Genomic DNA, 14,008 nt, shown 5'->3' with positions numbered 1-14,008 from the left:
TGAAAAAGAGAAACTTTCCAATACCTCTGACCTCTCTTCTTCAACCGCTATGAGGGAAGAGATTAAAATAATGAGCCTAGAGTTGGAAGGACTTAGGGTTTGAAGCCAGGAGCTCATTGCCTCACATTAGCACCAAATACTGGAAACCTTTTCCTTCTATCAAGCCAAAAATTTGTCTTCTAGACACCCACTCGTCCTAGCCCAACCCTCTAACCCAGGGGTGGGCAAACTTTTTGACTCAAGGGCCACAATGGGTTCTTAAACTGGACCGGAAGGCCGGAACAAAAGCATGGATGGAGTGTTTGTGTGAACTAATACATGTTAACACTGCTGCTGGTGAAGGAGCGGAGGGGAGAGCAAGAGAACCCTCTGCTCTTCGGCTCTGCGGGCCGGCTAGAACAGCCGAACGGGCCAGGTCCGGCCCACGGGCCGTAGTTTGCCCACGGCTGCTCTAACCACATAAGCAAAGCTCCTCTTTCTTCCACATCCTAATACTTTCAGAAACTGGAGACCTGGCCTCAAGTCTTGGCCTAGCCCATCAGGCTAGTGACCTTGATGAATGACCTCCTCTCTGGTCCTGTCTTCCTTGTCTGTCAAACAACAGCCCGAGATCGCTAAGATCCCTTCTAGCTTCCAGATGCAGCATGGGACACATCATCCCCTCAGTGTTCAATCCCTCATCATTTTAAACTATCCAATGGGATTTCAATTTCAATACTTTATTTTCTACTTTTAGAATTGCTTCTTTTCCTAATGCCCAGTCCACCCCAGGATCTACAGTCATCTTATATTTTCAATTCTTTCCTTTATTTACCTTTTTCATTTTAAAGGCTTATTCTCCAGCTTGGTATTCTAAAGATGGCTGCAAATTATTTGCTACCCCTCCCATTGGCTACAGGGGTCTCCTCCTCTCAGATCTAAGATGGCCTTAGTGACCTGCTTGGCCATAAAAAGTCTTGCAGTTTCTAGTGATGCTTTTGGACACTCACTCTTGGAGCCCTGAGACACCACTATCCTGAGGCCTCAAAGCTGAGGAAATCACATGGAAAGATCATAGGGAGAAGCCCTAGAATACATGAAAAGAAAGCTATGCCCAGCCTGCCGCTGCCATTTGCCTCATCCTAGTTGGGGCCCAGACATCCTGGAGCAGAGATGAGTTTTGTGTGCTGTATCCTGTCCAAATTCCTGACCTGTAGAACCAGGGGAGATGATAACAAAATGGCTTTGTTTAGCTAAAATTCAGGGTAGCCTGGTAGGCAGCTGCCACAGCACTAGTTTACATCCTTGCAAAATGATTCCATCTCTGTTTTGTCTTCTGGCAAATTCTCTTACAGTTAAATGCTCAGCTATACATTTTAAGGGGATTGCTGTTATATTTTACTCAAAAATTTGAGATTTTAAAATTCCATTTTATTATGGGAGGGCTTTCAGACTATACTGTCAGAAATAGAAATCAAATCTTTCATTTTACAGATGAGAAAATTGAGGCTTACAGATGTTAGGTTATTTGCCATGGTCACAAATCAAGTTTCTACAAATTTATTGTTTAAAAAGAGTCTTCCAACCCCAAAGGGAATACTAAGTTATCATTCATTCCACAAAAAATTTTTAAACACCTACTATGAACTTAGAACTGCTCTAGGCACTGAGAAAACAGCTGTAAACAGGATCAAGTCTCTACAAACAAGTAGGCAAGTGAATTAAAAAGCATTGTTTCAGGGAGTGGTGAGAGGCCAGAGTGTGGGGGGTGTATTTTGGAGAAGGTGGTCAGAAAAGGCCCCTCCTGCAGAGGTGACACGTGAGCAGAGACCCACACGGAAAGAGGGAGAGGGGAGTGTGTTCCAGCAGAGAAAACAAGTTGGTCATATTCTGGGAACAATGAGGAGGATGCTCCGAGTGAGGGAGGGGAGAGCAATATAAAGTGAAGTCGGGGCAGGGGCAGGGGCCAGGCCTTGCTCGATCTTGTTGAGGATGGTAAGGAGTCTGAATTTACTCTTAGTGTGACTCAGTCTCTGGACAGCTTTTATATAGATATGACATGATTTATTTTACATTGTAAACAAATCACTGGAGGCACAGGAGTAGGCACAGGGAGAACAATTAGGAGGGTTCTGAAATGGTGCAGAGAGCAATCATTTGGGGGTGGAACAGGGTGGTGGTAGTGGAGGTGGGAGTCGATTGGACAGGGAGGATTTTGAGGTGGAGCTCGGTGGACTCACGGGTAAGGCTGAATTCCACAGCTTACAGGGCCTGGCCTGAAGAGGGCCAGAGCCGGCTGAATACTGAGACTTCCTCAGATGGACGCATGGGGACCACTGGTTCTCAGCCTCATGCTCTCAGGAGTAAAAGTCCTTTCACGTTTCTGTAAATCCACTGGGCGTCCCAGCATTTGCTGACTGTTTCACAGTGTCTCTCAGTTCAATATGCTGTCTGACAGGTTTTACCTCAACAGTCAAAACCCCAAAATTTTACACAGATCACAATTAGGCAGCCCATCTGTGAAAGGCTCTTGGTTGGACAATGGGTTGGGGGAGTCCAATTACGCCGTTCATAACTCATAAAAAATGAGGGTTGGGATCTCTCAGAACAGAGAGGCTCTACAGCTAATAATGGGAACCTTAGGCAAGTCTATGTCTTTTCATTTCACTGGGGCGATGTGGTCCCTGACTCAGCACTTCTCAAGCTTCATAGGGATTTGTAGGTCACAAGTGGGACCTGGGGCTCTGCATTCCTGGCTAGCTGCTGGTGATGCCGGTGTTGCTGCTATGCAGGCTACAATTTGAGCTGCAAGGTCCTGACTCATTTGTGACCCCATGTGTACTGAGTGGGCACCTACTACACCCGAAGAACTGCGAGGGAGACAAAGAAACAGATGAGGTCCTTAAGGGGAGGTAAAATGCACAAACTACCACTCAGAAGGTACAATGTGAATGGGCCACTTGGGAGACCCAGAGGACAGAAATCAGTCTTCAGTTAGGGGCTCAAGGCTCCATGGAGAAAGACAGATCAGACAAACACATAGAGCACAATGAGCATCACAGGGCACCTTCGAGGGCTGAGCCATGGAACAGCACCAGTTCTTTACAACTGCTAATTTCTCCTCAAAAGTAAGACCTCTTTTTTAACACAAATTTTTTATTGATTTAAGAGAGAAAGCAAGAGGGAGAGATAGAAACATCAATGATGAGAGGATCATTGATTGGCTGTCTTCTGCACGCTCCCTACAGGGAATCAAGCCCACAACCCAGCCATGTGCCCTTGACTGGAATCAAACCCGGGACCCTTCAGTCCGCAGGCAGATGCTCTATCCACTGAGCCAAACCAGCCAGGGCAAAAGTAAAACCTTTTTAAACTCACAAAGAGAATAAAGACAAGGGGTCAAAGGGGAGTGAGATTTTTGTCAAGTAAAAAGGTACAGGAGTGTGTCAGGACTTTCCCAGTTGCAAGAGGGGGAAATCCCATTTTATACCAACTTTAGCAACAGAAAAAGACATTCAGAGATTTGAAAAGCTGACTAGGATTCATCCATTCAACATATATGGTGGTCACTAGGGCTGGTCACAGATGTTTAGTAAAACTGTAATTATCCAATCACGTTAATCCAGGCTTGGCCATATGATTTTCTTTGGCCAATGAAATGTGAGAAATGACATGTGTCACTCCTAGTTAGAGTACTTAAGAGACAGTGCATGATTCTCAGTTTTCTTCTCTACCCCAGTGAATCCTGCTACCTTGTGGGTCAATGATAGCACCCTACGACAGAGGAGATGCAGTCAGCCTGGGACTCTAAGGATTACAATGAGCAGAGTGCCTCTGTCCAACCACGGTGAGCAGGCAGGTAAAGCAAGGAAAAAACCTTTGGCCCAGCTGGTGTGGCTCAGTGGTTGAGTGTTGACCCATGAACCAGGAGGTCATGGATCGATTCCTAGCTAGGGAACATGCCCAGATTGCAGGCTTGATCCCCAGTGCAGGGGGCATGCAGGAGGCAGTCAATCAATGATTCTCTCTCATCATTAATGTTTCTATCTCTTCTCCCTCCCTCTTCCTCTCTGAAATCAATAAAAATATATTTAACAACAACAAAAAAGAAATAAACCTTTGCTGTCTTCAGTCACTGGGATTTGGGAGTTGTTACTGCAGCATAACCCAGTACATCCTCACCATTATAATACATATTTAATAACATAAGCACTACTCAAGGCTTTCCTTCTAGAATATGGAATAGTTCAAGGCATCAAAGAAGTGGCAGGAAATGGGGCCTGAGTAGCTAGAATCAAGACTTGTGCCAGCTTTCTTCTCCCTCTGCCCATCTCTCATCTGTTTATCTCTGCTTTGTCAGACTCATCCCTTTTGTCTACAGGCCTTCTCCATGTACCAGGGCATTTAGCCACCAGCAACCCCACCTTCACATCTTCCCAGTTCTGGGCTCTGTAGGCAAAGCTATCCTCTCCCAGCTTCAAATCAAAAAAGATCTAGTGACTCAGTCTGGGCCACATATCCACCTCTGGACCAACCTCTGTGCCCAGAGAAATGTGTAGCCAGGCCTGGGTCATGTGCCCACTCCTTTGGCTGAGTGGCAGGAGGCAGGATGGGGTATGTTACCAGAAGGAAATGGGAAACTCGTTTTGAAGCCCAAAGTACCATCTGAGGACCCAGACAAGGAGGTAGAAAGGATGTGAATGCGTTACTACACAAGACAAAGCCAAGGAAGACTTTAACTGAGCTGTGATTGGTGAAAGGCAAAGGGAAAAGGGAAAACGTGGTATGTGCGGGATTGTCCCAAAAGAGGCAGACGAGAGGCCCTAGGCTGGACAGCTCCCTGTGCTGGCATCAAGGAGGCACCTTTGGCTTAGAGCTGCCAGGTGAAGAACAAGGCCTGGTGGGAGTGAAAGTCAGGAGGAAGTGTTAACTCAGGTAAAGGATGCTGCTCTCTGTTTACCAATTTAGGGGAGTGCAGAGAATTCTGCCAGAGGCACAGACCTCCTCTGACTGGGAGCAGGCTAAGTCTGGGAGAGCAAACACTGAACCAACATGTGTACCCCCATGACCACCCTCCCTACACAAATCACTCAAGGGACTCATTCCCTAGAGAGCCCAACCCAGCTTCCTGTGTCTGAGGCAGCCTCCTCCTAATCATGAGAGATGAAACTCATTAGCCATCCCTGGTCTAGGTAGGCACTCCATGCTTGAAGGCCTATTATACCAGATTACTTGTCAAGATTCCTTCACAGACCCTCATTGTGTGCCAGGTATTTGGTCCTTTATCTGTATTTCTTTTTTCTCTATAATCCCAGGAAAGCCCCTGGGTATGACTGAAAAACCAAAAGGGAAAACAATGTGCTTCTTTCTGTGTGAAGACAGATGAGATGGGGAAGTTCAGGACAAGCTATCTGTATATACAGAAGCCTAATACTAAGTGTCCGTTTGACTATTTGACCAGTCGCTATGACGTGCACTGACCATGAGGGGATAGACGCTCCAACCAGTAGGTTAGCTTGCTGTTAGGGTCCAGCCGACTGGGACTGGGCAAGAGGGGCCGGACACGCCCTGGAGCCCTCCCGTGGTCCCTTTCCAGCCTCGATCGTGCACCAGTGGGGTCCCTTGGCCTGGCCTGCACCCTCTCACAATCCGGGACCCCTTGGGGGGATATCGGACTGCCGGTTTCGACCAGATCCCCGCAGGCCAGGCCAAGGGACCCCACTGGTGCACGAATCCATGCATCGGGCCTCTAGTATGTATATAACTACCCATCTTCCATTCTATCAGGGCCTTCCCATGCCCAGAAATGAAAGGAAAACATCCCCATAGACCCACTATAAACGCCCTTAGCTCTTGTTGGTTCTCAGAAAAATTCCCACAGACACCAAGAATCCTGGTAACTGGATGGGCATGTGTGTGGCTCATCCTTGGTGCCTCCATATACAGTGACTACTACATGGCCAAGTCTTCCCTTGCCCCAGCCCCTGGAACCCCCTAGGACAGTGGTCGGTAAACTGCGGCTCGTAAGCCACATGCGGCTCTTTGGCCCCTTGAGTGTGGCTCTTCCACAAAATACCACGTGCGGGCGCGCACGTACAGTGCGATTGAAACTTCGTGGCCCATGCGCAGAAGTCGGTATTTTGTGGAAGAGCCACACTCAAGGGGCCAAAGAGCCGCATGTGGCTCGCGAGCTGCAGTTTGCCGAGCCGCAGTTTGCCGACCACTGCCCTAGGAAAACACACAAATACAACACAAAGTGACTGACTCACTAGGTGGCTACCGAGGGCCTGACACCTTTCTCTCATTCTTCCCAAGTGCTCTTCCTCCCACCACATAATAAACACCCCAACGAAGATGGTTCCCACTTCAGCAGGAGGGGGAGGACTGAGCCAGTAATAACCAGGTGAGACCCTCACTCGTCAGCTAACCTTCAAATAAGACACAGCTGGAAGAAGTACGTAACAGCTACTTCTCAATAGGCAGGCGGGATTCCCAAACAAAGGACAAGGCAGCAGAACAGCAGCGAAACCTAAGTTGGTATTTTTCACTTCCTTGAGGATACTCCTGCTTATAAATAAACATGGTGCACTGGGCCAGCTGGGGAGGAGGGGGAAGGGGTCCGCAGGAGCACTGCTCTTAAAGCTAATGTCTTAAGAAGACCTCCAAGGTAGTGCTGGCCAACACTTGTCTTACAGATGGGGAACTGGGCCCTGGGGCAGTTTGGCCTTAGGTCTCTGAGGTTGAGTCAGACCAGCGCTAGGGATAGAACCCAAAAATGCTTCCAGCCCAGCATCTTTCCTCTCACAATTCAATTTAAATATTTACCCAGCTCCTGCCCTGTGTCACAACACAGTGCCAGGAAATAACTCTTCAACCAGCCTGAACCCTCCATTAACAGGATCATTTTTCTGCACTCTACTTTTTAAAAACAGGCCCCAAAGGAAAGGCAAGCTGATGTTTAAGAATTTATGGTCTTTCTCTTCTTTCCCACTTGTTTTGTAACAGTTGGGGAACATCTTGGGATGACCCACATTCCTTCCAATCCACCCCACTTTGTGCATCGCTGACCCATGGACCTCATATTTTAATCACAGTCCCAGCACTTGGCCAAATTTTCAGCCACAAACTAAGATTCTATTTTAAATATCACACTGTACTTTCTAAAAAAAATAACATTTAAAAAAATGTCAATGTAGAAATAAGTTTTTTTCTGCACACCTATCCGTTATTTAGAAAACTGGTTGAAGTAGGACTCTCTTTTTCCCCATGGAGCAACCTGGAGTTTTTGTCCACTAACCCCAGCAATGGTGGGATGCTCTGGCTCTAACATTCTGGCCATCAGTCAAAATTCTGTCTGGAGACAATGAGGCAACTCCTGCTCTTTAGAATAAATGCTTCAAAACAGAGCATTCTCCCAAGAAGGCACAGGGCAACCTCTGTGTGGCCTCTCCAGTGCACATGAACATACTACTCTCCCCAGCTGAAATTCTTTCCTGCCTAGGTCTTGAGTTGTTTGTAAAGATAACAAAATATTGCCCTGGCTGGCTTGCTCAGTGGTTAGAGTGTCAGCCAGGGATTGAATGGTCGAGGGTTCAATTCCCGGTCAAGAGCACATATCATGGTTGCAGGAACTGGGGCACATACGGGAGGTAACCAGGCGATGTGCCTCTCTCATGTAGATGTTTTCTCTCTCTCCCCCTCCTCCCTCTCTCCTACTCTCTCTAAAAATCAATGGAAAAATTAATCCAGGGATATTTCCATTGACTTCCACCTCCTGGGGATGATGCCGGCAGACTCATCTGCTTAGCCCAGGACCTCTGATTTCCTTCAACACAACCACCCTTTGCGGAGTGCACTCAGGTGCTAGGTACTTCAAAAAAGAGCCTTGTAAGGGGGCAACAGGTTGGAGAGGGAAATGAGCCACAATCACTGACCTAAAAACACTCACGGCCAATGGTGACACAGACATCCACAGCACCAGCTGGCTGTCCCTGGTGCCACCAGCTCGTCTTGAGGCCTCTGGTAGAAGGAAGACTCCTCTCCATCCTCAGAACATAGTACCAGGTCTTCCTGAAAGGTTCTTTGATGTGACAGAGGCTTATAAAACCATGAAAAAATTGCTTCCAGAAAATGCGGCCTGTGAACAAAAATTACAGGACTCCATACCAGAGGTTGTGGGAGGGTGAAAGAGATCGATTTTTAAAGCCACTGTCAAGCCGGGCAGAAGCAGAGAGGGTACTGGACCAAAACTCCAGAGCCTGTTTCTTTACCAGCTCACCTCGTGTCCTTGGGCAAGGCACTCGCTCTCTGCAGTTTTACAGATGAGAGGGGAGGATAGGAGCAATGGGTTTTATTAGTAAAACCCATACATTCTGCATGTTCTATTTTATCTAAAACCCCAATATATAAAACAAAAGGGGAGTTGCTTGTGCTGACTCAGGGCTGGGAGCCCAAAGCTGGGTGGCCCTCAGGGAAGCCAGTTTGAAAACCACAGGAATAGATTAAGTCAGATAGCCTCTTCCAGACGTCTTTTTTTTTAAATTTTTAAAATTTTATTTCAGAGAGGAAGGGAGAGAGAGAGAGAGAGAGAGAGAGCATCAATGATGAGAATCATTGATCAGCTGCCTCCTGCACACCCCGCACTGGAGATCGAGCCCCAACCTGGGCACGTGCCCTTGACCAGAATCGAACCTGGTACCTTTCAGTCCACAGGCTGATGCTCTATCCATTGAACAAAACCAGCCAGAGCCCCTTCCAGAATTCTTACATCCTCTTAGGTACCAGGCAGGGCAGAAAGAAGAAATCATCATTTATTTACTGCTCTTCATGGTGCCTGGCCATTTATATATATATTATGTCATTGAAATCTTTGCACAGAAACATCAGGTGGACTAGCCTGTGAACTAGGATCTCTTGTAAATTGCGATTTCTTGGCAAGAAGCAGGACTGGGATTTGAACCAAGGGTTTTGTGATTCCTAATGCAGTATTCCTACTCCTTGCTAAGAGGTATGGGGAAATTTAGGCTAAGTCCATGATTTCCTTCAATTATGAATATAATGTACATCTATATATATAAAAGCCAGCTACCATAACGCGGTAACGACTGGAATGACCGGTCGCTATGACACCCACTGTGGCTAGGGAACCTCCCAATTGGGGGTGGGGCTGCCGGCCCACCTCCCACAGCCCCTCCCCGCAGCCAGCCCGCCTCTGATCAGATTCTCCCACCCAGATCAAGGGCAGGCCTGGTGGGCCAAACAACATCCCCCCCCCCCCAGCCCTTCTCCCCCTGCCAACCCCACCCCTGATCGCACCCGCTACCCCAATAGGGGGCGGGGCTGGCTGGCCAACCTCCAGCAGCCCCTCCCCCCACCCGGCCACACCCAAGATCGGCCCCTCCACCCTGATCAGGGGCAGGGCCCGCCCGCAAATCACCCTCGGCCCTCCCTACGGCTGGCCCGGCCCTGATCAGGCTGATCAGGGTGGGCAGCTGGCCAACCTCCCACCATCTCCTCCTCCCGACAGGCCCAGCCCCACCCCAATTGGGGCCAGGCTGGCCGGACCCCACCCGTGCACAAATTTGTGCACTGGGCCTCTAGTATATACATAGAGGAAAAGATCTTGAAGATTATACCTCTCAAAATGATCATTAGCTATCTCTGAGTTATTTTCTAATTTTCCTATAATGAACAGGTATTATTTACAAGAAACAGCTACTGCTTATGAAAGTGGTTTTTGTTGTTGTTAATGCTCATAGAAGCTGTTTTTTTCCATTGATCTTTAGAGAGAGTGGAAGGGAGGGAGCAATAGAGAGAGAGAAACCTCGATGTGAGAGACACATCAATCAGTTGCTTCCTATCGAACCTACAACCCAGGTACGTGCCCTTGACAGAGAATCAAACCCAAAACCCTTCTATGCGTGGGTCAGAGCTCTAACCACTGAGATTACTGGCCAGGGCTAAAGTGGTTTTACTAATTCCCCACTGACACACTCCATGTTGGGTTTTCTATGGAGAACTAGGGACTGAGGGGACAGGTGGATATCTCTGACCTTCTGGTGCCAACAATGGGAATAACAATCCGAATCCCACAAACTCTCACTTGAGAGGGTCCCAGGCTGACTTGAGGGGCAGTTCTCACAGTCATTTAAGGTCTCTGAAGCTCTACCTCTGGGAAGTGTGGTATTTTTAGAAAGTAAAAGCAAGTCCCCATACCCCTCCCAAATAGACCTTCCTCTCCACCCCTTCAATTGCCTTGTGCAGTTGGGGGTACGTGAATGAAATAAGAAACAGTCACATGGACGACCCCAGACCAGAAGCCCACACTCCCCACCCAATAGTATCTACAGAGTGAGCCCAGCCAGGCTGGCTGACACTCTCTGGCCCCACCTGCAGCCGCCCAGAAGCCACTGGCAAGGATGAAGATCACAGCACTCCTTTAGGAGAGAAATTACCACCCTGGAGGCCAGGCAGGCTTTGGTCAGGCGTGAGGTGGGGCTGGGCGTGCCAGCTTCTTCCCTGTATTATTCATGCCAGTCCTGCCCGCAGAAAGCTCTTAAATATTTAACATGCCACCTCGAGGTACAGCACAAACCCCCAGCAGTAGCAACAGCTGTGGAGGGGCCTGCAGGGAAGGAGAGACCTGGGGGCCGAGGCACACTCTCTGGCTTTGGTAGGAAAGCCCAGAATGGTGGCCAGGAGACAATGCTGACAAAGACTTCGGAAGGCTGCCCCAACGGCTTCTTGAAAACCAGTGAGGAACTGCAGGAAATGGGAGATGTTTCCAAACGCAGGGAGCCATGGTGCCTGATCCAGGGAGTCCAGACAAAGGAAAGCCGCAGGAACACCTCCCAGCCTGCCCCCCCCAACCCTCACCCCACCCCACCCCACCGCCACCCATGCCAGCCCTGGTTCTATCGAGCGGGCGTCAACATCTGTCCCGACTCAGGCGAGGATGGTGAGGGAAAGAGAAGACTGGGACAGCCATGTCTGTCTCCAAAGGGGACTAAACCCACGAGGGAAGGAGCTCGTCAAATGTCTCCTCAGCTCCGGGGCTGGACAGAGAAAAACGACCCCCACGCCCACACCCAGCGACTTCACACAGGCCTCACCCCAGAGGACTCTGCTCTGAGGGCCTGGGAGGTGTCATCGCGGCGGCCCAGGTGGCTGTCACTTGGGCATTCCCCGTACATTCCTGGAGATGTCGGCCCCCACCTCTCTCGATGCCCCCGCCGGAGGGATCGGGCACGGAGGACTCGCCTCGGCCGCTGTCAATCGGAGAAACCTAAAAAGGAGTGTTTTCCATCCCACGGGGAGCCCCGCCTCCATCTCTCCACCCTTCCCCGCGCGGACCCCTGCAGGCAGCGCCCCAGGCTCCTCTGGGCTCAGCCTGTCATGCTCGTTTGACAAAAGCCTGGCGGCCCGCGGGGCGCGGCGACGGGCGACCCCGGCCAGCACGTCTCCCAAAGGAGAGCCGCGTGTCCCCGCGGCGCGCCCGTTCGGGGCCTCCGCAAACCCCACCGGCCCGGGGAACAAAGCGTCAGGGCGCCCCGGCGCTCGCGGCCCCGCCCGGCGGTCCCCGGAGCCGGCCGGCCGGCAGGGCAGCAGCCGCGTCCTGCGCCCGCCCGCCCGCCGGCGACCTCGGCCGCTACTGTACCTGCTAAAATTAGCGGCCGCCGCGTATTAATAGCCGCAGCGCCCGGCGGACGCAGCCGAGGGCCGCGCGCGGAGCCGGAGGGGAAGGAAGGGGCGCGGGGAAGAAGGCCACTTACACCACCAGCCGGGAGATGATCCATGACACCATGGCGGGCGGCGGGCGGGCGGCGCGGCCCGGGCGGGCGGCGGCGGGCGCGGGGCGGCGGGGCGGCGGGGCGGCGGGGCGGCTGCGGCGCTCCAGGCACGTCCGTTCGCGCACGGCCGCCGCCGCCAGACTGAGCGCGCTCGCCCGCTGCCCTGCGCCCGCGCGTCGGCGCAGCCGCGGCACGTTGCGGCGGCCCCAGCCCCTGGGGCTCGGGGGGCCCGCGGCGATTGGGCGGCGAGCGGGTCGGGCACCAGCTTGACCCGCCCCGCCCGTTCGCCCCGGCCCGCCGCCGGTTTCGGGCGGTTCCTCCGTGCGCCCTGGGCACCCGCCGCGGGAGTGGAAACCGGAGGTGGCCCCGCTGGCTGGGCCGGGAGCTGGCTGGCGCCCCACCCTCCGTGCTCTGGTGGGGAAACGGAGGCGGGGACCTGGCTGGACCTTGGGAATCCGTCTACCTGCTCCGGTCGGGATTCCGGCATCCCTTCCTCGGATGCAGGAGGGGCTCACACGCACCCCTCCCATCTGCCCCACATCTGGGCACATATCTCCCCGAATGAAAACGTCTGAGCCCCTACCTGACCCAGTCTCTGCCTGCAGACTCACTGCCACCACCATTCCCCCAACATCCCAGAGCTCTCTTTACTTCAAACGTTTTGGACGTACATAGGTGCTGTTTCCTCGTCCCTGCTCATGCTGTACAGACACCTCCGCTTTTCCAAGGCTCGGCTGAAAGGTGACTTCCTGGGGGAGGCCTTTCACAGGGGGCTGCCCAGCATTTGGTGTGGAATTGCTCAGAGGTACAACCTGGCCAGGAGGAAGCCAGAGCTGCTATTGCACAGCACCACTGTCCTGCTGAGCCATTTTGGAGCCTTAGGCAAAAGGGGAAATGTGCATCCTGTACATACTCTTTTTTTTGGGGGGAGGGGGGACAGGGGTTAAAAATACAGATTACATTTATTTATCTTGATTACTGTGTTTTATGGCACTCCCTTAAATTTTGCCCCTGGGGCAAGTGCCCCTCTCTCCTCACCCTAGTCCTGGCCCTTATCATGTAGGTCCTTGCACATTGTTCCCTTCTGCTTGGAAAATCTTTGTCCCCTGCTCCTCAGCTCTGCTGCTGCCTTCCTCCCCTCCTGTTCTGGTGCTGCCTAAGAGCACCGCTCTCCTTTGCGGATGCTCAAGTGATGTATAATTCAGTGTCAGATATGAGAGGCACAGGGGAGAGCTGGCAGAGGCAAGGAAACCTCAAGCTTTGGCTAAAGGGGGCTGGAAATGTACCACAATAAGGGGACATCTTCTATGGCAAGGGTCTCCAAAGAACCCATAAAATACCTGTCGTGTGTGTGTGTGTGTGTGTGTGTGTGTGTGTGTGTGTGTGGTTTTGTGGGTTTTTTGTTAATCCTCACACGAGGATATTTTCCCATTGCTTTCTAGAAAGAGTGAAAGGGAGGGAGAGAGGAAGGGGGAGAGAGAAAAAGAGAAAGAGATGCAAAAGAGACTCCTAAACTGGTTGCCTCCCCTACACTCCCTGACCGGGGCAGGGGATTGAACCTAAAACCCAGGCACATACCCTTGACCGGGAATCAAACCTGAGACTGCTCGGTGCACGGGGCCAGCACTCTAACCATTTGGCAACCCTGGCCAGCTGTAATATTTGTTTAAATGCTGTCTTGATCCAGTTTTGAGGCCCTGGCTAGAGGTGGGTCAGTTTCCCTTCTTAGGCAGCCAATTAAGTCCACGCCCCCAACCACCTCTCTTATCAGGTTGTCAAATCCAGGTCACTATACACCTGCCCTAATCACCCCAGGACCAGGTACCAGACAACCAGGGGCAGCCCCTGTGCCCGAAAGCCCATGGAAATTATTCAGACCAGCCAATCAGACTGCTTGTCCTGCCTGGTCCTTTTCTCCTGCAAAAACCACAGTTACACTCTCTCCCTCTGCCTTGCAACCCACCCATGTTTACCCCGAGTGGCCCTGCTTGGCATGCGGTGTTCTGTCCAGGGAAGTGTGAGTGTAAGAAAACTTTCGGTGTCTTTCTCTTGGTCTGTGTCTAATCTCACCATACCTTTCCCAAGGTAATATGGTTAAGACAATATCCCACAGGAAAAAGCTTGGGCCCCTACCGGGCAGATCAGCACAGTACCAAGCCAACGGAACCTTCCCTCCAGCCCCACCCCATTCCCTGGAGAGGTCAGAAGATGCTGTTAAAAATCTTGGTGAGTGGAATATT

General features: G+C 51.3%; 1 protein-coding gene across 4 annotated transcripts in view; it reads right to left on the bottom strand.

The window, feature by feature from the left end:
• REEP1 (receptor accessory protein 1) overlaps positions 1–11,832 on the bottom strand; it is a 94,431-nt gene extending 82,599 nt beyond the window's left edge. For all 4 annotated transcript variants that reach the window (XM_036333899.1, XM_036333900.1, XM_036333903.1 and 1 more), the window contains exon 1: positions 11,751–11,832. In XM_036333899.1, the coding sequence (XP_036189792.1) occupies positions 11,751–11,782 (32 nt within the window). In that variant the 5' untranslated portion in view covers positions 11,783–11,832. The remainder of the gene's footprint in view (positions 1–11,750) is intronic.
• Between the last annotated feature and the right edge of the window lie 2,176 nt (positions 11,833–14,008).

The sequence above is a fragment of the Myotis myotis genome, unplaced genomic scaffold (genome assembly GCF_014108235.1).
Source record: "Myotis myotis isolate mMyoMyo1 unplaced genomic scaffold, mMyoMyo1.p scaffold_m19_p_14, whole genome shotgun sequence".
NCBI classification, from domain to species: Eukaryota; Metazoa; Chordata; class Mammalia; order Chiroptera; family Vespertilionidae; genus Myotis; species Myotis myotis.
The sequence above is the reverse complement of the archived record's forward strand: the minus strand, read 5'-3'. Positions and strand labels throughout refer to the sequence as shown.